The 27,635-nt window shown below is 43.1% G+C and overlaps 1 protein-coding gene and 1 long non-coding RNA gene across 3 annotated transcripts in view; one reads left to right on the plus strand and one right to left on the minus strand.

Annotated features, from left to right (window-relative positions):
- Window positions 1-26,065, minus strand: part of BANK1 (B cell scaffold protein with ankyrin repeats 1) — a 282,847-nt gene extending 256,782 nt beyond the window's left edge. For both annotated transcript variants that reach the window (XM_039541897.1, XM_039541894.1), the window contains exon 1: window positions 25,877-26,065. In XM_039541897.1, coding sequence (XP_039397831.1) covers window positions 25,877-25,892 — 16 coding nt within the window. In that variant the 5' untranslated portion in view covers window positions 25,893-26,065. The remainder of the gene's footprint in view (window positions 1-25,876) is intronic.
- Window positions 25,935-27,635, plus strand: part of LOC120406780 — a 58,147-nt gene continuing 56,446 nt past the window's right edge. Inside the window, exon 1 of the long non-coding RNA XR_005599578.1 lies at window positions 25,935-26,046. This is a non-coding gene — a long non-coding RNA (uncharacterized LOC120406780). The remainder of the gene's footprint in view (window positions 26,047-27,635) is intronic.

Consider the following 27,635-nt stretch of genomic DNA (forward strand, 5'->3'; position numbering starts at 1 on the left):
TTTTCGTCCACTGTAACCTCTAGGTCCCTTTCTGCAGAACTGCTGCCCAGCCATTCAGTCCCTAGTCTGTAGCAGTCCATGGGATTCTTCCATCATAAATGCAGGACTCTGCACTTGTCCTTGTTGAACCTCATCATATTTCTTTTGGCCCAATCCTTAATTTGTCTAGGTCCCTCTGTATCCTATCCCTACCCTCCAGCGTATCAACCACTCCTCCCAGTTTAGTGTCATCTGCAAACTTGCTAAGGGTGCAGTCCATACCATCCTCCAGATCGGTAATGAAGATATTGAACAAAACCGGCCCCAGCACTGACCCTTGGGGCACTCCACTTGATACCGGCTGCCAACTAGACATGGAACCATTGATCACTACCCGTTGAGCCCGACCATCTAGCCAGTTTTCTATCCACTTTACCGTCCATTCATCCAGCCCAGACTTCTTTAACTTGCTGGCAAGAATACTGTGGGCGACTGTATCAAAAGCTTTGCTAAAGTCCAGAAATAGCACATCCACTGCTTTCCCCTCATCCACAGAGCCAGTTATCTCATCATAGAAGGCAATTAGGTTAGTCAGGCATGACTTGCCCTTGGTGAATCCATGCTGACTGTTCCTGATCACTTTCCCCTCCTTTGAGTGGTTCAGAATTGATTCCTTGAGGACCTGTTCCATGATTTTTCCAGGGACTGAGGTGAGACTGACTGGCCTGTAGTTCCCTGGATCTTCCTTCTTCCCTTTTTTAAAGATGGGCACTACATTAGCTTTTTTCCAGTCATCCCGGACCTTCCCCGATCACCATGATTTTTCAAAGATAATGGCCAATGGCTCTGCAATCTCATCGGCCAACTCCTTTAGCACCCTCGGATGCAGTGCATCCGGCCCCATGGACTTGTGCTCGTCCAGCTTTTCTAAATAGTCCCGAACTACTTCTTTCTCCACAGAGAGCTGGTCACCTCCTCTCCATACCGTGCTGCAGAGTGCAGCTATCTGGGAGCTGACCTTGTCTGTGAAGACAGAGGCAAAAAAAGCATTGAGTACACTAGCTTTCTCCACATCCTCTGTCACTAGGTTCCCTCCCTCATTCAGCAAGGGGCCCACACTTTCCTTGACTTTCTTCTTGTTGCTAACATACCTGAAGAAACCCTTCTTGTTACTCCTAACATCTCCGGCTAGCTGCAACTCCAAGTGTGATTTGGCCTTCCTAATTTCACTCCTGCATGCCTGAGCAATATTTTTATACTCCTCCCTGGTTATTTGTCCAATCTTCCACTTCTTGTAAGCTGTTTTTTTGTGTGTTTAAGACGAGCAAGGATTTCACCGTTAAGCCAAGCTGGTTGCCTGCCATATTTACTTTTCTTCCTACACAAGTCAGATTGGCAGAGACCCTGGGAGTTTTTTGCCTTCCTCTGCAGCAAGGGCACATGTCATTTTCAGGTTTAAACTAATGTAAATGGTGAATTCTCTGTAACTTGAAGTATTTAATGCATGATTTGAAGACTTCAGTAACTCAGCCAGCGGTCAGGGGTTTATTACAGGAGTGGGTGGATGAGGTTCTGTGGCCTGCAATGTGCAGGAGGTCAGACTAGATGATCACGATGGTCCCTTCTGAATTTAAAGTCTATGAGCAGAGGTGAAAGTAAGCCGGTACGCCGGACCGGACCGGCTTCCCCAGGCGGCAATTTAAAGGGCCTGGGGCTCCCAACAGTGGCTGGAGCCCCAGGCCCTTTAAATCTCCATCAGAGCCCTGCTGCCAGAGCCCCCGCGTAGCAGAGGTGGCCAGGACCACCGGAGCTCCATTGGCAATTTAAAGGGCCCAGGGCGCCACTGTGGTAGTGGCGGCTGGGAGCTCCAGGCCCTTGAAATCACCGCTGCAGCCCCCAGCCACCGCTGCTACCCCGGGGCTCTGGCAGTAGGGCTCAGGAAGCGATTTAAAGGGCCCAGGGCTCCGTTGAGGTAGCGGCGGCAGGAACCTGGGCCCTTTAAATGGCCCCCGAGCCCTGGGGCTCCCAGCCGCCTCTGCAGCTGGTAGCTCCGGCAGTGATTTAAAGGGCCCATGGCCCCCAGCCGCCACTACTTCAGCCAGAGCCCAGAGCCTCTAAAGACCCTGCTGCTTCCAGTTGAGCCCCGCCCCCTGCTCAGGACTCCGGAGTACCGATAAGTCCTTTAAGTTACTTTCACCGCTGTGTATGAGACTTATAACTATAAGCCTCATGGTTAGCCCACTCACTTATGATGCACGAGTCCTGGGTTCAAATCCCTCTTCTGCCTGATTTGGAACAGGAATTTGAACTGACATCTCATCTCTCCGGGGAGTGCCCTAACCATTGGACTTTGAGAGAGACCCACCCCAAAACATCCCAATCTCTCCTGTTAATTACTTATACAAAGTGGAATGGTTTAATTAAATATTCATTAGAACAGGTTGATGTCCTAACCACTGGGCTATAGAGTCACTCTCTCTGGCCCAATGAATATTTAAAATGGAAGGGCTTCAACAGGAGAGACTGAGATAGACACCTGAAAATATCAACCAGCTCAGTGGGTTAGGACACACTACACAACTCGGGGGAGGGATAGCTCAGTGGTTTGAGCATTGGCCTGCTAAACCCAGGGTTGTGAGCTCAATCCTTGAGGAGGCCACTTAGGGTTCTGGGGCAAAAAAATTGGTCCTGCTAGTGAAGGCAGGGGGCTGGACTCAATGACCTTTCAAGGTCCCTTCCAGTTCTAGGAGATTGGTATATCTCCAATTATTATTATTTTATTTTTATTTATTTAACTTCCTCCTCCTCCATGTTTTTTGCAAAAAAGGGCTTAGGTGGCTAATGCCAGGGGAGGGTTCATGGTGGGGGCTTGGACCACATCCGTCTCCTTGATGTTTCCTTGTGGCTAGTTTAGGTAGCCCCCAGCTCAGCTTCATGGCTTTTGTAGATCCCATTTGTAAGTGCCTAACTCTTCCAGTGCATTGTATAGGATGCCTGGGTACCTAACTCAGAGTGCAGAAAGTTAGGTGTTGTAGTGCTGAGCTTAAGTCCCTTTGTGGCTCTATCCCCATCTCTAAGATTTGCAGCCTCAATGTCACCTTTGAGTCTTTTCTCTCCTCTTACCCCATCCCATACCTAGTCTTTTGCTAAGTTCAATATCATCACAAGTTGCCCTTGCTTGCTCTCCCTATTACTCAAACCACAAAGTCCACTGCTGGACATTTCCTGCCTTAAATGTTATAATCTTTTCATCTTTCACCTTCCCATTTCTCAAATCTCCCTACAACATTCCACCAGAAATGCATCTTCCCCTTCCAAAACCCTAGCCAAACCACTCCTCCCATGAAGCTCTTCTTTAGCCGCCTATCTTAGTGCATCACATACAAGCTACTCATCCTCTTCAAGACCCTGTATAATTTTGATCTCATTTCCTCCTACTTCCCACCTCACTCCCTGCACTCCTTCCAATCTCTTCACTTTATTACTCCCTTTATCTTTTGCATACCCTCAGTTTCATGTCTCCTGTCATGCTGCCACCAGTATCTTGCACAGTCTTCCTCTTCTTCCTCCTTCAACCACACTGTCTTTCCACCCTCAAATCCTGGAGCAGGAAGGGAAGGCAGGTGAAACCCACATATCATGCTGCTCAGATTCACAGCTAAGGGTTTACACCCTCTCCATCCCCTATGCATCCCATGAGCCAGGGTGGGGATCAAGGAAGCAGTTAATGCAGGAGCTGGAACCACCGGCTCTGTGGCAGCTGAAGATCATCCTCCTACCCACAGAATTCTCACCTGGCCAGTAACAATCAGAACGCAGCTCCTTTATCTGCTTGGGTAGTGCAAAGGGGCTAGATCTCATATGAGAATCTGACCTATAAAGTTCAAGAGTGTGAGAACGCACACATTTTTATGGGAATTTTGTCATAAAAAATAAATTGCTTTTCTCTCCCACAGTTGAGAACATGCCCAAAGAAAATGGCACATACATACATACAATGTAAGGCCCCAATCCAGAAATTGACAGCTTCCAGGCAGCCTGCTGTGATCCCACGAAGCCCCATTAATTTAAATGGGGCTGCATGTGGGATTCTGTGATTGGGGCTTAATCACTGAACAGTTAGATTTCCTGTGTGCGTGGAATTGTTAGAAACTGAAAGAATCCAGAAATCACAGTAAAACAGTGCATTGCTTCCTGCAGAGTGAGATCTCTTAAGTACCTCCAGAAACAAATCCTTCACTTTTCAGCAATAACCCCTACTTACAGCGATTCCTGCTCAAAGCAATTTCTATTTTCAATTCATTATAAAGTAGGGCCAAGTGTGCTGTATTAACCAATGACAACACTACAACAATTCTGAAGAAAAATAAAGACACAATCACTGACACAGGACATCTACACAGTAGAACTCCCCTAGAAAAAGAATTCATACTAGTCCAGTCACAACCTCTAATATAATAATCTTATGTCCTCACTGCCATAAAACTTCTTGCCAAATATGTTTTAATTTTTGTCAGAAGTCAATAGAGAATCCTCAGGGTAGGCAAGAAGGCTCTGGCTACCTTTTTGCATGATCTTCATCTACTTCTGTACATTGGCTTTGAATCCACCCTTATTTGTTGGTTTTGTCTGTCCTCTTTTAGATGTTATTAATTTTCACTATCAGCATTTAAAAGGACAGTGAAAAGTAATTTATGTTCAGTACATGATACGTCTTTAATGTAGTAGGGAAGATCCTCTGGATTCAAAATATCCTCCCCACCCCACTCCCTCATTCAAATGTCCCACTAGCACAGAGGACGGGGGGAAATCAAACCACTAGTCAGTGTCTATGTATAGTACTTCTAATAGTCTGGATCTGTAAAAGCAGCAGAGAGTCCTGTGGCACCTTATAGACTAACAGACGTATTGGAGCATGAGCTTTCGTGGGTGAATATCCACTTCGTCGGATGCATGCATGCATCCGATGAAGTGGGTATTCGCCCACAAAAGCTCATGCTCCAATATGTCTGTTAGTCTATAAGGTGCCACAGGACTCTCTAATAGTCTATGCTGTTTCTATTGCCAGTGAAGGATGCACAAGTTAGCTAAACCCTATCCTACAGCTGCGCTCTATTGACATCATCAATGACAGTCGTGCACAAAGAAGGACGTAAGTGAGACAGGAGAATCTTGTTTACCAGTAAACCAAAGAAAACAAAAACTCAGTTTAACAAAATTGCAATAATGAGTCTAGTGCTCACTTGAAAACCAAGTTAAACAAGCATTTTGTTAAACTTTTTAACAGTTTTATCAGAAAGCAGACTTTCCTACACAAAAGCCCAAATTAATTAGTGTCCCCGCACAGTCACTTAAGACAGTGGACTCAGGATTCCACCCATATAATAACCTAGATATTATTTTTATTACTGCCCACCAGCCAGCAAACCTCACATCCCCCCAACAAAGACCTAATCAATCACAGAATCGTAGGACTGGAAGAGACTTTAAGAGATCATCTAGTCCAGTCCCCTGCACTCATGGCAGGACTAAGTACAGTATTATCTATACCATCCCTGACAGGAGATTCCACAACCTCCCATGGCAATTTATTCCAGTGCTTAACAACCCTGACTGCTAGGATGTTTTCCCTAATGTTAAATCTAAACCGCCCTTGCTGCAATTTAAACCTACTGCTTCTTGTTCTATCCTGGGAGGTTAACAAGAACAATTTTTCTCCCGCCTCCTTGTAACAACCTTCTATATACTTGAAAACTGTTATCACGTCCCTCATCAGTCTTCTCTTCTTCATACTAAACAAACCCAATTTTTTCAATCTTTCCTCATAAATCATGTCTTTTTCAACCTTTAATCATTTTTGTTGCTCTTCTCTGTTCTTTCTCCAATTTGTCCACATCTTTCCTGAAATGTGGCACCCAAAACAGGACACAGTACTCCAGCTGAAGCTAATCAGCATGGAGTAGAGCAGAAGAATCAGTTCTTGTGGCTTCCTTACAACACTCCTGCTAATACATCCCAAAATGACGTTTGCTTTTCTTGTCCGCAAAGTTTATAAGTGTACTCTATATACCATTATCTAAATCACCAATGAATATATTGAACAGAACCGGACCCACAACTGAACCCTATGGGACCCCATTCAATATAACCTTCCAGCTTGACTGTGAACCACTGATAACTACTCTCTGGGAATGGTTTTCCAACCAGTTATATACCCACCTTAGAGTAGTCCATCTATGTTGTGTTTCCCTAGTTTATTTATGAGAAACTCATGTGAGACAGCATCAAAAGTCTTACTAAAGTCAAGATATACCAATCTACTGTTTTCCTCTATCCGCAAGACTTGTTATCCAGTCAAAGAAAGCTATTAGGTTGGTTTGACACAATTTGTTCTTGACAAATCCATGCTATTACTTAACACCTTATTATCTTCTAGGTGTTTGCATATTGATTGCTTAATGATTTGCTCTATTATCCTTCTGGATACTGAAGTTAAACTGACTGGTCTGTAATTCCTTGGATTGTCCTTATTTTCCTTTTTATAGATGGACACTATGTTTGTCCTCTTCCAGTCCTCTGGAATCTGTTCCATCTTCTGTGACTTTTTAAAGATAGGTTTCAGAGTAGCAGCCATGTTAGTCTGTATCCGCAAAAAGCACAGGAGTACTTGTGGCACCTTAGAGACTAACAAATTTATTTCAGCATGAGCTTTCGTGAGCTACAGCTCACTTCTTTGGATGCATAGCTAACAAATTTATTTCAGCATGAGCTTTGCATCCAAAGAAGTGAGCTGTAGCTCACGAAAGCTCATGCTGAAATAAATTTGTTAGTCTTTAAGGTACCACAAGTACTCCTGTTCTTTTTTTAAAGATAATCGCTAAGGAGGCTCAGATACCTCTTCAATCAGCTCCTTGAGTATTCTAGGATGTATTTTATCAGGCCCTGGTAACTTGAAAACATCTATCTTGTTCTTTGAGTGTGTCAAAAAGCATGTGGACAAGGGTGATGCAGTGGATATAGTGTATCTGGACTTTCAGAAAGCCTTTGACAAGGTCCCTCACCAAAGACTCTTAAGCAAACTAAGCAGTCATGGAATAAAAGTGAAAGTTCTCTTATGGATCTACAGTAACTGGTTAAAGATAGGAAACAAAGGGTAGGAATAAATGGTCAGTTTTCACAATGGAAATTGGTAAATAGCGGGGTCCCCCTAGGATCTGTACTGGGACATACGCTGTTCAGCTTATTCATAAATGATCTGGAAAACAAGGTAAACAGCGAGGTGGCAAAGGTTTCAGACAATACTAAATTACTCAAAGTAGTAAGTCCAAAATGGTCTGCGAAGAGTTACAAAGGGGTCTCACAAAATTGGGTGACTGGAAGACAAAATGGCAGATGAAATTCAATGTTGGTAAGTGCAAAGTAATGCACATTAGAAAAAATAGCCCCAATGATACATACAAAATGATGGGGTCTAAATTAGCTGTTACCACTCAAGAAAGAGATCATGGAGTCATGGATAGTTCTCTGAAAAGATCTGCTCAGTGAGCAGCAGCAGTCTAAAAAGCTAATACAATGTTAGTAACCATTAGGAAAGAGAGAGATAAAACTGAAAATATCATAATGCAGCTAAACAAATCTATGCCACCCACAACTTGAATACTGTGGAACTTGAAAAGGTATACAGAAGGGCAACAAAAATGATAGGGGTATGGAACAGAACAGCTTCCATATGAGGACAGATTAAAAAGACTGGGACTGTTCATCTTAGAAAAGAGACAACTAAGGGGGAGATATAATAGAGGTCAATAAAATAATGAATGTTGTGGAGAAAGTGAATAGGGAAGTATTACTTGGCCCTTCACATAACACCATAACAATGGATCATCCAATGAAATTAATAGGTAGCAGGTTTAAAACAAACAAAAGGAAATATTTCTTTACACAACACACAGTCAACCTATGGAACTCATTGCCAGTGAATGCTGTGAAGGCCAGAAGTACAACTGGGCTCAAAAAAAGAATTAGATAAGTTCATGGAGGACAGGTTAATCAATGGTTATTACTAAGGATTAGGTTAGGTCATGGCGATCATGGAAGTCAGGGATTCCATGAATTTCAGAGACTTCAGGGACATTTTCCTGCTTCAGCACTGGGATGGCAGGGGCACCCAGAGCCATTGGTCTGCTGCTGGGGAAACCAGAGCTCTGAGTCACTGGGGTGCGGTGGGGGCACCCAGAGCTGTCAGCCACTGTGGGGGGGTGCTAGACTCTTCACCCGCTGCAGTGAGTCTTGGGCTTTCTTCCCCTCCCCACCTGCAGGGCTCAGGATTCAGTCCTCCACTCTGCCCATTAGGCCCCCACCATTATATATTTATTTTTTTAAATATAAGTCACAGATAGGTTACAGGCGTCAATGAATTTTTGTTTATTGCCTGCGACCTGTGCACGACTTCTACTAAAAATAACTGTGACAAAATCTTAATCTTAGCTGTTAGCCAAGATGATCACGGATGCAATCCCATGCTCTGGGTGCCCCTAAGCCTCTGACTGCCAGAAGGTGGGACTGGACAACAGGGGATGTATCACTCAATAATTGCCCTGTTCTTTTCATTCCTTCTGAAGTAGTTAACACTGGCCATTGCTGGAAGACAGGATAATGGGCTAGACGGACCATTGTATATCATTCTTATGCTATTAATCCAGTGATATCATCATACCTGCACCTGTGAGGATCCGTTTGCAGGACGTCAAGTATCAGAGAGGTAGCCATGTTAGTCTGGATCTGTAAAAGCAGCAAAGAATCCTGTGGCACCTTATAGACTAACAGACGTTTTGGAGCATGAGCTTTCGTGGGTGAATACCCACTTCGTCGGATGCAAGTAGTGGAAATATCCAGGGGCAGATATATATATGCAAGCAAGAAGCAAGCTAGAGATAACGAGGTTAGTTTAATCAGGGAGGATGAGGCCCTGTTCTAGTAGTTGAGGTGTGAAAACCAAGGGAGGAGAAACTGGTTCTGTAGTTCGCAAGCCATTTACAGTCTTTGTTTAATCCTGAGCTGATGGTGTCAAATTTGCAGATGAACTGAAGTTCAGCAGTTTCTCTTTGAAGTCTGGTCCTGAAGTTTTTTTGCTGCAGGATGGCCACCTTAAGATCTGCTATTGTGTGGCTAGGGAGATTGAAGTGTTCTCCTACAGGTTTTTGTATATTGCCATTCCTAATATCTGATTTGTGTCCATTTATCCTTTTCCGTAGAGACTGTCCAATTTGGCCGATGTACATAGCAGAGGGGCATTGCTGGCATATGATGGCGTATATTACATTGGTGGGCGTGCAGGTGAATGAACCAGTGATGGTGTGGCTGATCTGGTTAGGTCCTGTGATGGTGTTGCTGGTGTAGATATGTGGGCAGAGTTGGCATCGAGGTTTGTTGCATGGATTGGTTCCTGAGCTAGAGTTACTATGGTGCGGTGTGCAGTTACTGGTGAGAATATGCTTCAGGTTGGCAGGTTGTCTGTGGGCGAGGACTGGCCTGCCACCCAAGGCCTGTGAAAGTGTGGGATCATTGTCCAGGATGGGTTGTAGATCCCTGATGATGCGTTGGAGGGGTTTTAGCTGGGGACTGTATGTGATGGCCAGTGGAGTGCTGTTGGTTTCTTTCTTGGGTTTGTCTTGCAGTAGGAGGCTTCTGGGTACACATCTGGCTCTGTTGATCTGTTTCCTTATTTCCTCGTGCAGGTATTGTAGTTTTGAGAATGCTTGGTGGAGATTTTGTAGGTGTTGGTCTCTGTCTGAGGGGTTAGAGCAGATGCGGTTGTACCTCAGTGCTTGGCTGTACACAATGGATCGTGTGGTGTGCCCGGGATGGAAGCTGGAGGCATGAAGGTAGGCATAGCGGTCGGTAGGTTTTCGGTATAGGGTGGTGTTAATGTGACCATCGCTTATTTGCACCATGGTGTCTAGGAAGTGGAGCTCCCATGTAGATTGGTCCAGGCTGAGGTTGATGGTGGGGTGGAAGCTGTTGAAATCATGGTGGAATTTTTCCAGAGTCTCCTTCCCATGGGTCCAGATGATGAAGATGTCATCAATGTAGAGAAGGGGCATGAGTGGACGAGAGCTGAGGAAGCGTTGTTCCAGGTCGGCCATAAAAATATTGGCATATTGTGGGGCCATGCGGGTGCCCATAGCGGTGCCACTGATCTGGAGATATATATTGTCATCAAATTTGAAACAGTTGTGTGTGAGGATAAAGGCACAGAGCTCAGCAACCAGTTGTGCTGTGGCATTATCGGGGATGCTGTTCCTGACAGCTTGTATTCCATCTGTGTGTGGGATGTTTGTGTAGAGAGCCTCTACATCCATGGTGGCTAGGATGGTATTTTCTGGAAGGTCACACCATCACCGGTTCATTCACCTGCACGTCCACCAATGTAATATATGCCATCATATGCCAGCAATGCCCCTCTGCTATGTACATCGGCCAAACTGGACAGTCTCTACGGAAGAGGATAAATGGACACAAATCAGATATTAAGAATGGCAATATACAAAAACCTGTAGGAGAACACTTCAATCTCCCTGGCCACAAAATAGCAGATCTTAAGGTGGCCATCCTGCAGCAAAAAAACCTTCAGGACCAGACTTCAGAGAGAAACTGCTGAGCTTCAGTTCATCTGCAAATTTGACACCATCAGCTCAGGATTAAACAAAGACTGTAAATGGCTTGCGAACTACAAAACCAGTTTCTCCTCCCTTGGTTTTCACACCTCAACTACTAGAACAGGGCCTCATCCTCCCTGATTGAACTAACCTCGCTATCTCTAGCTTGCTTCTTGCTTGCATATATATACCTGCCCCTGGATATTTCCACTACTTGCATCCGACGAAGTGGGTATTCACCCACGAAAGCTCATGCTCCAAAACGTCTGTTAGTCTATAAGGTGCCACAGGATTCTTTGCTGCATTTGCAGGACATGACCCTGAATATCTATATGTAATTGTCAAAAAAAATTCTGACTTGGATATTAAAGTAGACTTTTATTCCAACTAGGTCCTAAACTTCAAGATGTAAGGAAACAGTTTGTGTGGTTGGCTGCTTTCCAGGAACCGGCCACGGTGACTGGAGATGCAGGGTTTTCAGCTCTCTTCTCTATCACTGTCTCAGGGTTGTCCCTCTGAACGTGGTCACTGGAACCAGCAAAAATCATTGGACAACACATTGTTGTCCAAATAATCCTCTTAAAATGTAAACACCTTTTTCTCTAACCCAAAGTATTGAGTTGACTAGTTCTCAACTTTCCTATGTAGAGAGAAGAACTTTCTGTTTCTCAGTCTAGATTTTCTAAACTTGTATTTTTCTTTGCAGCTGCATACTACTTGACAAGTTGTAGTGAGCTGAACTATTTCTAGATATTATATATATATATAATATACATATATTTCTAGACATATATTATATCTAGAAATAGTTCAGCTCACTACACCTCTGGCTTGCTTTCCATGCTCCATACCAGGTATGCATCAGTTACAACTAATAGCACTAAAATCATATTAATTCTCAATTCATGGAATATGCTCTCAAAACAAAGCTGTATTTTTCAGAGATAGGAAATAATAAGTTTCAACAACTCATGGGATTTATTTAACATACAGAAGCAAAAAAGAAAATATTTTGCACTAAAGTCCACAACCATCAATGGCAAATAACAGAGAGGGGAAAAACAAAAAATATTCTAGGAGCTTCAAGGTACCAAGAAGGCCTGGATAGCTTGTTTAGGGGCATAAATACATACATACATATTCAGAAATGTATAGGAATTAAAAGTAAAACAACAAACTCTTTCAGTACTACATTAGATTTTAATCCAGTACTTGCACTCTTTGCAGGGCTGCCCAGAGGAATCAGGGGGCATGGGGCAAAGCAATTTCGGGGGGCCCTTCCATAAAAAAAAGTTGCAATACTATAGAATACTATATTTTTGTGGGGGCCTGTAGGGGTTTGGCCAGGGCTCCCCCCCCGGCTCCAGGGCGGCTGGGAACCAGGCCGCCTCACTACTTAGGTCCACTGAATCAGGGGAATTAGCCGGGCTGGGCGGCAAACAGTCACCAGCTCAGGCCCTGGTGGGCAAACAGTTTAATATTAGCAAGGCTCCGGCCCTGGATCGGGCAAGGCAACAAACAGTCAGTGTTTCAGGCCCTCAGGCAGGGGCTGAGCAAACAGTTCAATAACAGGCCCAGGCCCTAGCTCCGAAGGACCAGCGAGAGGGGGAGACTGCCACCCGCACTTTGGGTGGCGGGGCGACGCAGGCCCTCCCACTCCACTGCATCCCAGCCCAGGGCCCTAGCAGCGGTAGACGACCCACTGGTGCGTCAGCGGGGAACTGGACCGCAACACACTGACGTTGGCTCTGGGTGTGCTGCAGCCAGACTAGGGTCAGCTGCCCCCGGGCTACTTCCTACCTCCCCCTCCATAGGTACCTGCGTCTGGACGGAGTCTTCCAAGGAGTCAAGCACCATGGGCTGCTCTGGGTACCCGGCGAGCGGTAGGCTTGGCAGCTCCTCTGGGGAACTTGCCAGCAGCAGGTTTACCAGCTTCTCCGGGTCTGGTTGGCATCTAGCCAGTCCTCGGATCGGCCGCAAGCTGCAGGAGTCTCCCAACCAGGAGCTAGGCCACAGGCATCTGGCTTCTCCGGCGGCCAGGCCTCTAGTGAGCTCTGGGGTTGGGCTTTTGTACTTCCTGTCCTGTGTCCTGACCTCTCGGGGGTGGGCTCCGCCCACTTTGGCATCTGGAGGGGCTCGTCCCCCTCCAGGGTGGCTAGGATCCAAGCCACCTCACTACAGGGCCCCTGTGGGGCCCGGGGCCTGGGGCAAATTGCCCACTTGCCCCCCCTCTGGGCGGCCCTGACTCTTTGTCTAAATACCACCAGAGAGCCAATCCTGTGAGGTACTGAGTGTCTGCTCCTCCCACTGAAGTCAATGGCACTGGAAAACATTTATGACCTCATAGGTGACACTCTGCATCTCACCGTAGTTGCATATTAAAACAAGCTTCTCATTTCATTTCTCCTTGAATGGTTAGCCAATTAGAAAGATAAAAGGAAAGGTTACATCTTGAGACTATCAGTTCTACTACTTTTTTTTCTTTTTAGTAATATATTTTATTAACTCATTGCCATCATTACAAGATTTTAGCACAATGTAACCAAAGTAGGTCCTCAAGTGGCACTTGTGGAATCCCATTGGTTTTATGAACTTGCACAGTTATAACTGGAACTTAAATAATTCTGTTCATGAGGCATAACAAGGAATATAATTCACTCATATTCAGTTGAGTTAGATCAGCAGGGATAATAGAAACAGTAACATTTATGTTTTCTCCTATAACTAAATTTAACAGCTAAGACTCTTAATGTACAGGTGTAGAGTAAGAAAGCAACAAGTTTACACTCATTTTCAGAAAAGAACCCCACTTTAATAATAGTTTTTAAAAGCCTCAGTTTTGCCTAATAAAAATACTAATGTCTGAATTGTTTGTAGACAAGGTAGAATAATAAATTCATAGGCCACTATTTTCACATCTGAGTACCATGAGTAAGGTTTGTACATCCATATTATGGCCTCTAAACATTTAGAGTTCTAAATATGGCTTTAGAAACCTAACTAAATTATCCAATTCTGGATTATTAAATGTACAGTAATGTCCCTTCTAGAACGATGTGAAACTCTGCTTGTGTCTTTGCCTTGCCAATTTTCAGAGGCAAAACATAAGAGTTTATTCTTGTGAGAATGTGAATTTGGGGAAGTTAAATTTCAGAAATTTAATCTGTGATAATTATGGGGAAAAAAACCAGTAAAATTCTATTTTAAAAAATATCTCACATATTCTCTACAGTTGCCCCTTGGCTCCTGGAAAAAATGATCAGTCTTTTACAAAAAGAGCTGAAAAATCAGGAGTCAATTCATCAGTGTTTTGATTTGTGAAATGAGACTTTGGACCACTTTTCACTATTGTGTATTAGATGTACAGCTCTTGTCCTCATATTTAGTATTTAAAGGGACTCATAGTTTCTTATCACCTTCTTCTATCTGAAAGACAGATCATAACTTAAATTCAAACATCATACCAACTTCCTGCTCATATCAAAGTTTCTCTAATCAATTGTTGTCTAAAAGCTCTATGTTTCAAACATTATGAATGTGCAGGTCACCAGTCAATAGTAAGGTTGAGTACAGTTCTACTTTCGGGGGTGAGGGGGGCATGTGATCTAGAGTATGATTTAGGTAGGGCTCGTGTGTGAGATTCACAATAAGGATTATATATATGGGTCACCATGATCAAGGGCCTTCTGGCATGTGGGAGTACAAAATGTAAGATATATACAATATATCTGAAAAGCTAAAATATAAGAATATGGAATGCCATTTTAATGAACTATATCACCTTCTCAGATGGCGAAAAATAGGCAAAGAGTCTGTCAATGAAATAGAGTTGTTTTAAGCTCTGGTAGAAGACTAGATGACAATAATTGGGCAGGACCTCTACAAGAAAATTAAAAATAAATTGACCTGAATGTTTTGTGTTAGCAGGAAAGGGTTTGGTTTCTAAACTGACAAATGTAAAAGCAACTACAAAAGCTTCTGCAGAAAATATTTTTTCTCCAATTCAATCATTACAGACTAGGTTTGATGCATTCAAGTCAAAATTAGATTTGGCCTCTTCTAAAATGGTTAATCTTGAACAGTGAACAGAATCTCTTGGGGGAAGAAAACCTTTGGAAGCTTTTGATAAGATTAGCGAATTACAAACACAGAATGCTAGTATGAAATCTTTAAGTGGAATTTTGATTAAAGATAGTGGGCGAGATCCTGATTTGGCATTCTGCAATTGACTTCAATAGAGCTATAATGATTTACAGCAGCTGGGAAACTGACCCAGTGCTTCTGTATGCAGGAAACTTGAAGCTATGGGAAATTTTCTGAAAGACTATAATAGTAGAATTATTGGGATTCCTGAAAATATGGGAGGTATTGAGCTTTTTGCATTTTTTTATTGGATTTGCTAGATTTGAAATCCCATTCCAAGCTAGGTTTATTTGTTGTGTATTCTAATTAAATCTTTATTAAATTCTACAGTATCTAGCCCTATTTTTTGTGCTAGAAATTTTATTTTGACTTTCAGATCAATATAAGTGTGTGAATGAGATACAAATTGGGTTTGGATATTAAAACGTAATATTATGATACCCTCCCCAAGTTTCTGGCCTGCACGCCCCAAAATGTAGTTCTCTAGATGCAGGTAAAGCCATTTAGGCTCATAAAATATGATTTTGGTTCATTTGTGTTGCTTAGGTACATAACGAACATCCACTGAAGTAAATGGGAGTCTTCCCACTGACTTCAATGAGCTTTGGATCAAACCTTAAATCATTAGGGTACCATACTTCAGTTCTGTTTTTAGCAGAACTTGGATGGACTAAAGATAGATTTTTTAAAAATTATGTTCAAGTCAACTGCACAGTTGAATAAAAAATTAAAGCTCCAATTCAACTAAGTATATGTTCAAGCACTTGGCTAAACTGGGCCCTACATGAGGATGAAAGTGTTCTGGAGAGTTCTATACTACTTGATTATGATTAACTGATTGGGCTTCTTTCCGTGTGCATGCACATATACACACACTCCTGACTGATGTTGCATGTGCCTCGGCCACAGAAGAGGATCTGGCCCTGGCTGTTTGGACATTACTGAAAACAACGTTAAAGCCTCAGGGTGGAGGGAACCCTAACACATTGGCTCTGTTCCTACAAAAAACACCATCAGGAGTTACTTCTGGTAATTACACCAAATTGCACAGTAGGGCAGGTACATTTGAATATATTTGTAGAGACTGATTAACAGTGAGTACAGTATTTACCAGATTTAGCACATATTATACATTTTAAAAGGAAAGATCAACAGAACCAGAAGTCGGTATCTGACAGTTCTACTGTATGTATGATTTGTTAACTTAACATGTAGTTTCTGTCACTCAAGCATATTATGACTTGTTTAACGAGTGAACAGTTGTGACTGATCTTTGAATTAATACAAACCTCAGTACAATCTTCAGGATGCCACATTTTGTATTGGCTGATAGGAGTAGTATTTGTTTGCTTTTACCGCTCAGTATTGCCTTAGTGTTAAACTAATTGAGTCCTGTACTCTTTTTAGGCTTCTATTTTTAAGGAAGAAACTAATGTTATTTAAAGGTTGGGTCTTTTGACTTCAGTCCTCAAATAGTTTTCAGCTATTCTTGTTGAACTTGTTGCAGACATACAATTGTATTTTTTCATCCTTCAACTAACCAAGTGTAAAATGTTTAATGGGTAAATCAAAACAATAATAAGCATACATGATATGAAAACATGATTTACATATATTTCAATTCTATAAAATTTAAGTCCATTGATTCATTTTCTATTTAGTAAAATCTTTAAAAGGTTTGAACATTGACAAAGACATTATCACTTTAATATTTTAAATGTTGATAGGGATGTGATCTATATCCTATGAGAACTCTATTTGTTAACAAATAGTAGTATTTTTCAAACATTTACCTTTGACTAACTAGCAATCAACTTGAGTACTATTACTATTAAATACACCAACTAACCTTCCTCCATTCCATGGAGCACTCAAGCTGAATGCTGTGATATACTGATATTCAGTATTATTTTTTGTGGAATTAAACATACAGGTATCCAGCAAGTGGAGCTATCATTATTATTTGTGCCTACCACGGTGTTTGCTCTGTACTATACACAGAAGTTCACACAGTCCCTGTACCAAGGAACTTAAGGCAATTAACCATAGGCATAAAGTAACATGCGTAAGTGTTTGCAGAATCATGGATGTAAACAGACAGATACAAAAAATGTAGAGTGGGGAGGGGAGAGGCTCAGTGTCTTCTGCTTTATGTCTTTGGGTATAGGAGAGATTGTTAGTGTTCTTGGCTAATGTTAATATTGGTTCGTTTTTTGTTTGCTAGATGGTGTTTACTTCCTCCAAAGTTATGAGAAACTGGTTTTGTTTAATAGAATCAGTTCAAGAAAATTTGTCTCTCTTTGTGGAGCCATTTGATCAGATCCTCTGTGAGCAAGAGCAAAGACTCAATATGCAACTTTCTCTCTCTCTCTTTGCACATCCCTCCCCAAACTCCTATGCAACATTTGGAAGTGGTGGAGCCAGTTCCATGAAAGACAAAGGGAATAATAATAGTAAATGTGTCTGGGAACTAATGAGTGAGCTGGGGATAGAGTGGCTAGAGTTTTTCTGATATTGAAGGAAGTTGGGAAGCTGTGAATCAATGCAGACAGACTTGTGATAAAGGGAAAACATCCTGATTCCTCAGTAGAAGCAATTTATTGTCACCACAGGATTCTCAATCAGCACAAAGTAGCTAATGTATCAAAACATTCAGCACTGAGGTGTAAGCAGTAAATTTCATACTATTGTCAGTCTGGATCTGCAGATTTGGTACAATTGTTTAAGTAAGAAAAAACAGTTACAGATTCCACAGTCCCTAACCCCTTTTCTTTGTGAGCATTCACACAATGTGCCCCCACCAGTACATAGAATGTTAAATGCTGCTGAGTAAGTGTTTAAAATATTGACAAATCATCAATGAGCTGAGTTTTTGTGAGGTTTTCTTGGTTTGTTTTCTTTATTTTTAAAGTACCATTTACCAACAAATTTCAAGTATTAATGTCTGGGTCTTTATTTGCTACAAACTATAGGCTCAGCTGTAGAATTAAGCTTCATACCACAGCAGGAAGCAGCAGGAAGACACAAACACCCAGTTAGAGACCCCAGAGGCAGTAGTCCTGAGGCAAATACACTCCTTCCATGACCCCAGCCTAGAGGTGATTAGTCACTGCGTCACCACCATCGGAAAAGTACAATGTAGCTCCCTCACAGAGCCACCTCCACTGTAGCCTCATGCCTTCACATGAGCATGTTGTAGGCACTCCCTAAGGGATCACAATCATGGCCACTGTGTCAGGATTCTGCACAGAAATTCAAGGAGTGGTAAGACCCCTGAATGATTTTTACAGCATATGTTTGTACTCTAATTATTATCTGTAGGAATTATGGTCTCCTGATTAAGGCGCTGCACTGGAATTCTGGGTCCTCTTCCTAGCTGTCCCGTGCTTCCTGTGTGATCTTGGACAAATCATTTAGGTAAGAATGTCATTTCTTTTTTTAAACCAGCACAGTCATAGTTTTTCGCAAGGTGTTATACTATCCTGATAACTATTTTCTCAGGATGCCGGAAATGTTCCAATTTTTCATTTCACCAATTAAAACATCTGGGTTTTTTTATATATATACTTACATAATGTTTGTTCAAGACAATTTGTTACACTGCTATAAGTTGTTTTGTGCACTCTCATTACATAGCAAGCACACATTTCATGCCTACATGAACATTAACACATTTTCAGCATTTCAAAATGTGGGAGAGTTAGGGGCTCTCCTGAGTCCCCACCAGATCCTACTTCAAGTTGTTTATAATGTCCCCCTCCGAGTTCATAGCATATGAGGGGTTCTCTAAGCAAGACAAACTAAACAAAGGTCCTTTTCTCTCTCTTTCCATTATAGGAGATGGGAATCTGAATGAAAGAAAAGAAAGGCAAAGGTGGCAGTCTTTAAGGAGTCAGCCCTTTGAACTTGTGCCCGTATTTATTTATTTATTTATTTATTTTAAATAAAAGGTCAACTCAAACTTGGAATCCAAAGTGGCCACTTATTGTCCCTCCTCCTTCCCCTGCCTTTTTTTAATCCACTTCGGACTCTGATTTTCAGAAGGATCCACAAATCCATTTGAAGTCAATGGGGGCAATGATTGGTTAGCACGTCTGAAGATTGGGCCCAGGGTGTCCAAGGCTAGGAACACAGACACACAGTCACACAGAACAAGTCGCCACTTGAAAAATTTGGCCTTAATCTCTGGACCAGATTTTCAAAAGAGCTCAGCAGATATGGTGTACTGAGCATTTTTTGAAAGTCTGTCCACTTCATTTAAGTACCTATCCAGTTTCTTTCTGTTTGTGAGGTGCAGACATACTATTATTAAGAGAGTGTTTAAAATAACTGTTTAATAAGGCTTTATTTTTTAAACTATATTAAAGATTAAAACCTACCATGTAAGAGAAAATTCAGAGTATTGCTTACTTTAGTATTACAGTGCTATGAATCCAAACTTGTATTGAGTGCTAATATTATATGTAATTATTGAATGACAAAAGTAGTACAATTATTTGTACTTATCTTTCACATAGATTATATTCAGTAGATAACTATGTAATAGTTCCTACGGATGCTCTGAGTTATTTTATCATGAAAGTTATTTCTTAGCACTGCTAAAATACAGTTTATACAATTTGGTTCTTTGACGATATTCATTACATGGCTAAACATAAGAAGTCAGTATTTGGTATTTGGCCATATAATGAAAATGACTATTCATCACACTCCAACTTTTAATAAGGAGAGAATCAAAGCCACAAATTCTTGCTATTAATAAGTACTTGTATAAAGTTTCAAGTCAGTTACAGCTGCTAACTACGTAATCTAAGAGCAAAAAGGGTGCTTTCCAAACTCAGCTATGCAATTGCAAATACTCACATACCAAAACATATCCATATTATATATGTCTTTGATTTTTTTAAGATTATACAGTCTCAGAAAATTTGCAGAACTACATAACTATGACTTTTTGAAAAAAAAATCTAAAATTAGCTTGCCTTAAATATCAGAACCAATGGAAGCGTGACTTTATGAATAATTAGAGAGCTTTGTTTCATTTCTAAATAGGGAGGTATCAGATGATAAATAAGGATCCATATTGTCTTAGGAAATAATATGAATCTGTATTTGACTTTCAGACCTCGTATTCGTTGTTCCTTTCTTAACTGCATGGCTATTTGGAATATTTCAAATGTGGATTTGTTTAGAAAATGCTTAAATACTTCAGATGTCATTTAAAATCTGTTACTACTTTTACATTAAACAGATTATCTAGTAATATAATCAGAATTGAATGGGTCCCCTATACAGATATAAATTCTGACCTCGTACTGCCTACTGTAGCACTATGTTCAAATGTTCTAAATTTTGTTTGTTTTTTTACTGTCCGTGTAAAAATAGAGGAGTATGTAAGCTTACCAGGTACTCAAGAGACAAGCACCCAGAGAAACAGAGACAGGAGAGTAGAAGAACTGTGTTTATATTGTGATTCCCATCCCCCTGGACACAGATGCTCCTCCTTTTAGAAATTGAGACTGTTGCCCTTTCTTTTGCCTGTACTGTGGCTTCAGTTACATAATTTTTCAATGCCAATGAAACACATATGTGTGTAATCTACTGCTTATTTTAAGCTTAAGTGAGCATATGAGATGACCACGCACCCAGAGACAGGAGAGAGGAATAAAAGTTCAGGAAAGGAAAGGAAACTGCTTTCGGTGAGTTCAATTCTGATAGAACTCTTACTTTTTTCAGCTGCAAGTTACAAACAAAAATCATTATGGGAGGGAAGATTTTCAGCAATGATTTTCAAATATCTTTGAAAATAGCCCCCCTTTGTTTCTGCTCAAAGTTTATGATGCCAAGCCCCAGACCTCACTCCCCGGCAGAAGAGGGCCGGATTAAAACATCTGAAGGGCCGGATGTGGCCCCCAGGTCATAGTTTGCCCACCCTTGCACTAGGTCCTCACATCCAGGCTATGTCTGAATTGTGCCAATTCTTTCTGCATCACATCTAACATACAGCTTTTCCAAATCAGCCACACAGCTAAAACTTACATCCAAGCTTTCATTATCTCACATCTTGATTACTGCAACATTCTTCTCTCTGGCCTTGAGAAATGCAAGCTTGCCCTGCTCATAGCCATTCAGAATACTGCTGCAAAGATAATTTTCCTAGTCCATAGCCTTGACCATGGACCCTCTCATTGAAACCCTCCACTGACTCCCCCTTCTCTATTGCATCAAACATATGCTGCTTGTATTTATTTTTAAGGCCCTTCATAGTCAATCCCCACCCTACCTATTGTCTTTCATTCCTATCAAGCTGTTAATAGTCGCCTGAGAATGACCCCTGATATTTTAATGTTTAATGGAAAATGTTTTCCTTTCCACGACCATGATGAATGTTTTTTAAAAAGGGAAGTTAAGTTTCCAGCCAGTAGGGGTGGTTTGAAGACACTGGCAGCTGGAAGGCATCTTGGATGGAGATGAAATGGTCAGCCTCGACTTTCAGTATTGAGCTTGGAATAATTAGATTTCAATCTTTAAATCTCAGTAATACTAGAATTTTCCTTTCATCCAAAAAAACTATCAAAATGTTTTCATCATTAATAAGCAAAATGTATAGAAAGGGCATTTTTAATACACAAAAAACCCTTTTTGTCTAACACGATTGTGTGCATGTGTGAATGCACACCACAGGATCTTGTAAAAAAGTTAGTATTTCTTTATAGTCAAAGGAATATTGAGAAGATATTAAATATGATTATCACATATTTCTAAATCTTCTCTAAAGCTCACTCTTTACATATTATATTTTGAATTAAGTCAAGCATTGAGGATTATTTACTTCCTATTAATGCAAACATTTAAATTAATTTAAAAAAATTAAAATAATGGATATATATTGCTGTTTTCTCTGATTCATGAAATATAAAAATCAAATGTTTCCAAGTCTAGTCATTGGCTAGATTCCCGTGTAGGATTAACACATTCAATTCAAACACAATCAATTTTAATGACTTATTTCTGTCAAGTGGGAGACAAGAAGTGCACTTTATATAAATAAAGAATACATGATGGCTAATCTCTGTTATGACATTTATCTTCATGAATGTGGAGAAGAGTTATAACTCAAGTATGGCATCACCATTAGTGGATTATTCCACAAGTGAAGACAGATGTCATAAAAGAGCTGCCATTCACAGGGGTGAAAGTAACTCCAGACACTTACCGGTACGAGGCCAGGGCCAGCTCCAGCCCCCGGAAGGAGTGGGCCCTTGGGTGGAAGGGATGGGGCAGGGGGGTTAGCATCCCCCAGCCAGCCCTTCCAGGCCTCCTGGCCCGCACCATCCAGGGCTCCAGTGGCGATTTAAAGAGCCCGGGCCTCCGGAGAGCCCAGGGCCCTTTTAAATCGCTGGCCCCAGGGCAGCTGCTCCCTTTGCCCCCCAGCCTGTCGGCAGCCGACGGGGAGCCAAAGGGGCATGGACATTAAAGCACTGCAGGGTCCTTTGCCAAGGCAGCACTTTAACATTGCTGCTTCCCCCGCCCCCATTGGTGGTCCAGCTGGTAGGGCCGCCGATGGGGGGGCACAGCAACGTTAAAGCACTGCCACGGCAAAGGACCATCCTTAAAGTGCTGCCATGTCAGCGCTTTAACATCCCTGCCCCTTTTGCTTCCCCTGTCGGCGGCCCTGCCGGTACAGACCCTTCCGGCAGGGCTGCCAACAGGGGAGGCAAAAGGGGCGGGGACATTAAAGCACTGCAGCGGCACCACTTTAATGTGGGTTGCGTATGGGCCAGTTCAGGTTCTTACCGGTATGCTGTACTGGCCCGTACTGGCTCACTTTCACCCCTGGCCATTCATGAATGCTTTATCTACGGTTGGTACAGTATGTTTAGTGGAATTTGCATAAAGAAGTCTGTCAGAGATCGCCATCAACTGGGAGATCCTCTAGGATCAACAAGTCGATCGCAATCGACCGGTTGATGACCATTGCAATATAGTATTTGCTGACTTTTTTTTTTTTGGTCTCCACTTACTTCCAGTTCCACATGGTGTCTGGTTGATCAGTAAGGCTGTAACTCTGATGTTCATATCTTTGAGGTTCTGTTGTACCTCATAAGGGGGTTGTGAGTATCAGTTAGTGTATTGAACATAGAAAGTGCTATAAAATCCTAAAAATACTGGGGAAAAAAGAAAATAAAAAGTCCTAGGTGTCTCACGCAGAGCCCAATCATGTTGGCACTGAAAATAGTGACACTTTTACAAATTCTGGCCTTCATATGTATTTTCTCATAGGTAAGATGAGGGTAAAAATACTTTTCTGTCTCCTAGAGTTATGAAAATAGATCCCTGCCTTTGCCACAGACTTACTATGTGATATCAAGCAAGTCACTTAAACCCAGTTTTTGGCAAGTGGTCACTAATCATGTGTTTCTCATTTTCTGGGTGCTCAATTTAAAACACCTGGAGCCTCATTTTCAGAAGTGCAGCTGAACACTCAACTCCACCTGAAGTCAATGGGAGATGTAAATACTCAGTGCCTTCCTCAGTAAAGCAGTGTGGTCAAGGTTGGGAGTCCAGGGGTCCTAAATTCTAATCCTGGATCTTACCCTGATTTACTATGTTCTTTGTGTCAGTTTCCTCTTCTGTAAAATGGAAATAATAATACTCTTATATCAAGGGAGTTTGGGAGAAAAATGCATTAATTTTTGTAAGGCACTTGGATGCCATGGCAATGTACCCCATAAAAAAGACCATGAAAAAATGAATAATTCTGTATTCAGTGCAGGGTTTGGATGGTGTGCAGAAAATAAGGCTGAAGATCACACATTGAATTATGAAGATAAAAAGAAATACTGAATTAGCTGCCTTGTTCACTGAACACAGTCCATTCTGTGTATTGAATGAGATGGAAAAAATAGCATGTGATCATCTAATTAAAAAGTATGTGACAATCCACATTCCAAAGGACCAGAATTTAAATTGCCCATTCTACCTTAATTCTAGCCTTTCCTAACTTTCAAGTGCTTGACTTTGCAACCTTAAATAACATTTTTTATGTATTTTTTGGTATGTAATTATACATAGGTTTAAAGTTGAACCAACATATGATTGATGGATATTTTGGGGGGAGCAGTTATATAAAACTATAGGTGTGGCTTGTGGTGCTAAACACTTATGAATAATAATGGTAGTCCTCTTCAGTAAGTGATCAGTAAAATTTAGTTTGTCATATAAAACACTCAGATAAATGGCACTAACAAATTAAAATGTCCAAAACAATATATATAAAATATTCATGGGAATCAAGTGAAATACAAGGTGAAGTCTACCGAACACCCTAAACCCACCCCTTTCCCAAGGTCCCACCCCCTGCCCCACACCTCCCCTGAGGTCCCGCCCCTTGCTCACTACATTCCCCCTCCCTCAGTGGCTTGCTCTCCCCCACCAGCTGAGGGCTCTGGGGTGGGAGTGGGGATGAGAGGTTTGGGATGCAGGATGGGGCTCTGGGCTAGATGGTGGGGCCGAGGGATTTGGAATATGGAAGAGGGCTGCAGGTTGAGGCAGGGGGTTAGGATGTGGGCTGGGGATGAGGGGTTTGGGTGCAGGAGGGGGCTCTGGGTTTGGGGGGCTCAGGACGAGGGCAAGAGGTGGGGGCTTGGGGTTGGGGCATGTGCTTATCTCGGGCAGCTCCCAGTCAGTGGCGCAGTGGGGCTAAGGCAGGCTCCCTGCCTGTCCTAGCTCCGCCCTGTGTCCCAGAAGCGGCCTGCAGGTCCAGCTTCTAGCTGGGGGTGGGGGGCAGGAGGCTCCGCGTGCTGCTCTCGCCCGCAGGCACCACCACCCCCAGCTCCCATTGGCTGTGGTTCCTGACCAGTAGGAGTGCAGAGCCGGTGCTCGGGATGGGGGCATTGCACAGTGCCCTGTGGACCCCGCACCTAGGAGCCAAACCTGCCGTTGGCCGATTCCAGGGCGCAGCACAGGGCCAGGATAGTTAGGGACTAGCCTGCCTTAGACCCTCAGCATCACCAACCAGACTTCTAACAGCCTGGTCGGCGGTGCTGACTGGAGCCGCCAGGGTCCCTTTTTTGATGGGGCATTCTGGTTAAAAACTGGATGCCTGGCAACCCTATCCAGTTTTTACAGGCATTAGATCTTGTTTTTCATTTCAATACAACCTGAAGAAAAGCTCCGTGTAGCTCGAAAGCTTGTCTTTTACCAGCAGAAGTTGGTGCAAAAAAAGATATTATCTCACCCGCTTTGCCTAAAAGTCGTTGTACTTAGCTAGATATGATGTTAGGAGCTCAAATGGGAGGGGCTGTATATTTCCAAACCATAAGTCTACAATTATATTTCACTAAAGAAATCCTAGGTTATAATCACACTATTGTTCACCATTTAACAACGCATATACCAGTTGCATTCATTTTGTTTAAGGAAACAACTTACTCTTTTGTAAATAAGCAATGGTCCCTACAGCTAAGCTACTCCTCTATGCAAGAACTCTTCCAAAAGTCTTCTACTACAAATCCCGTTTAAAAAAAGAAAAAAGAAAAAAAAAGTTGTCTAACATTTTCACTCCTACATCAGACACTTTGCAAAATAAAAATGTAGGCTTTCCTCTACCCATCCTTTGCTTCAGGAAGCAAAGTAAGAGATCCCCAGCGACGCATATTTTCACTCTTCTTGTAGCATCACCCCCAGCCCGGCAATATTTGATGGGTTGGGTCATGCTCTTTAGTTTCCATTAGCAGGACTGGGGGGTCATAATAGTGTAACTTTAAGGAATAGCAAGTGGCGGGGGGGGGGGGGCATGAAGAGAAGTGGGTCCCTCTCTCCCCTTCGGTGTCCACCAGACCCAAAGGGCACAGTCAGGTGGGCTACAGCCTGGGCTGGGGGGCTCGAAGAAGAGCCGGAGCAGCACCCCCAGTTCCAGCACCTTCGTTCCCTCCCTCCCCCTCCTCTCTCAGGCCGGTGTGGGGGCAGGGAAGGACCCCCCCCCCAGCCCCAGGGAAGACAAGCTGGGTGGCGGGGCAAGGAAGAGCCCACGGCGTTTTGCAGCTCCCTCCCCACTCCCCACCCCATCCCGGCAGCAGCCCCGATGGACCCACCTGAGGGGCTCGTCATCGTCCCCCTGCTGGGCGCGGCCCGTTGCCTCCCTCTCCGCAGGGCAGGTGGAGCCCGGGGACGAGCGCAGCCGGCAGGGTCGCTCCGGCCCGAGGAGCAGAGACGCCCCCTCCTTAGCCACCGCCACCGCGGAGCCTACAGCTGCTGCCGCCAGGTCCGGAAGCGCCGACCTGCCGCTGCAGCCCCCGCCCGCCCCCTCCCTGGCGCGGGTCCCGCTTCTTCCTCTGGGGGAACTTCGGCTCCTGCTCTCGCTGCAGAAGTGAAACTGCTCCCCCCCCCCCCTCTCGCGCCAGCCTAAGCCAGGACACGGGCCCTGCTTCCTCCTGTCGAGCTGAGGAGACGGCGCCCTTCCTAGGGCCGTGCGCCCCGCTCGCCTTCCCCGCCGGGGGCAAGGGGAGAGGGTGAGGCCGGGGTGGGGTTCGGCCCGGCGCACGCTGGCCTCCTCGTAAAACAAAGGCGAGTTCCTTTTAGAATCGCCTTCATCAGCCGAAGTGCTCTGCAGCCTGGCCGGCCCCCGCCAACGGGATGCTGCACCGGTTTTTGCAACGGGTCCTGCTTTCCATCCCTCACACCCCAGCACTCCCATTCAGCTTAAGGGGTAGCTTGTGGCACGCGGGGAACACACACGGGGCCACAGGAGTGTGTAGACCAGATTCAAATGACTGTGGCAGTGTGCTGCAGGGTGGAAAGGTCGGGGAGGATACCTGGATTAATGTGTCTCTCCGCTGGGGAAGAGCCCCTTAACTGCAGCAACGTTCATTAGCTGTGGCCTTCAAGGGGGGAAAAAAATCAAAATAATTTCTAGATCTGCAGACGTTTTAGATCTATTTTTAAAGGGGCCCAACTTTCATGAATCCAAGGAATCCAGCCTGTTACATTATTTAAAGAACACACTGAATGAAGGGAACTTTGGAAATGTGCCCCCTCATACAGAAATCTTTATGTAGCAATACGGTTTTAATTCCCTGCTTGGAAAGTGTTCAAAATCACAACGATTTAACTTCCCCACCCTATTATGCTTTATATTAATTATTGACATGGCAGACAAAAAATGTGAAAAATGTTGGAAATATCAGACTGTACGGGCAGTAGTGTATGCTATTTCTCCTTAAGTGCACCATCAGTTAAAAATGGTTTTAGGGGTCAATCCAACTCCCATCGATCAAGAGGGCATTTTCCATTGATTTCAATAGGCATTGGATCAGGTCTGAACCTTACCAAAATAAAGGCCAAACTCCCATTTAAATCAGTAGGAGCAGGACTGGGACCTAAACTGGAACCATTGAAAAGCTTCATAGATAATGGTCAATTGATAGCATTGGGGGGCGGGGGAAGTGTCAGTAAAAAGCATTTTTAAGTGTTCTCTGCATGCTATAAAGACCAAATGGAGAACTGAACCATGGGCTGTTACTGCTGCCACTGTTTGTGTAGCTGTTTTTCAAATTAATGTTTTGGTGGGAGGTTGTTTTTGCCGTTTGGAGGGCGGGGGGTTCCAATTCTGATCTTACATAGTGAAAATCCAAAACACCACTATTGAAGGCAATGGATTTACATCTGTGAGATTGGGATGTGGTTCATATTACTGTTTTCCTTTCCTTTGTGTCAGTTTTTAAATTGTTTCCATTTTCTGAAATCATAGGTATCAGGTAACACTAAATTGCAGGTGTTTCATTCTTGAGTGACCATAGTCCACAAGATCACTGCATTCTAATGGAGGTCCAAGCTAATGGCAACGATTCAGTG

This window comes from Mauremys reevesii, linkage group 5, assembly GCF_016161935.1.
Source record: "Mauremys reevesii isolate NIE-2019 linkage group 5, ASM1616193v1, whole genome shotgun sequence".
NCBI lineage: Eukaryota > Metazoa > Chordata > Testudines > Geoemydidae > Mauremys > Mauremys reevesii.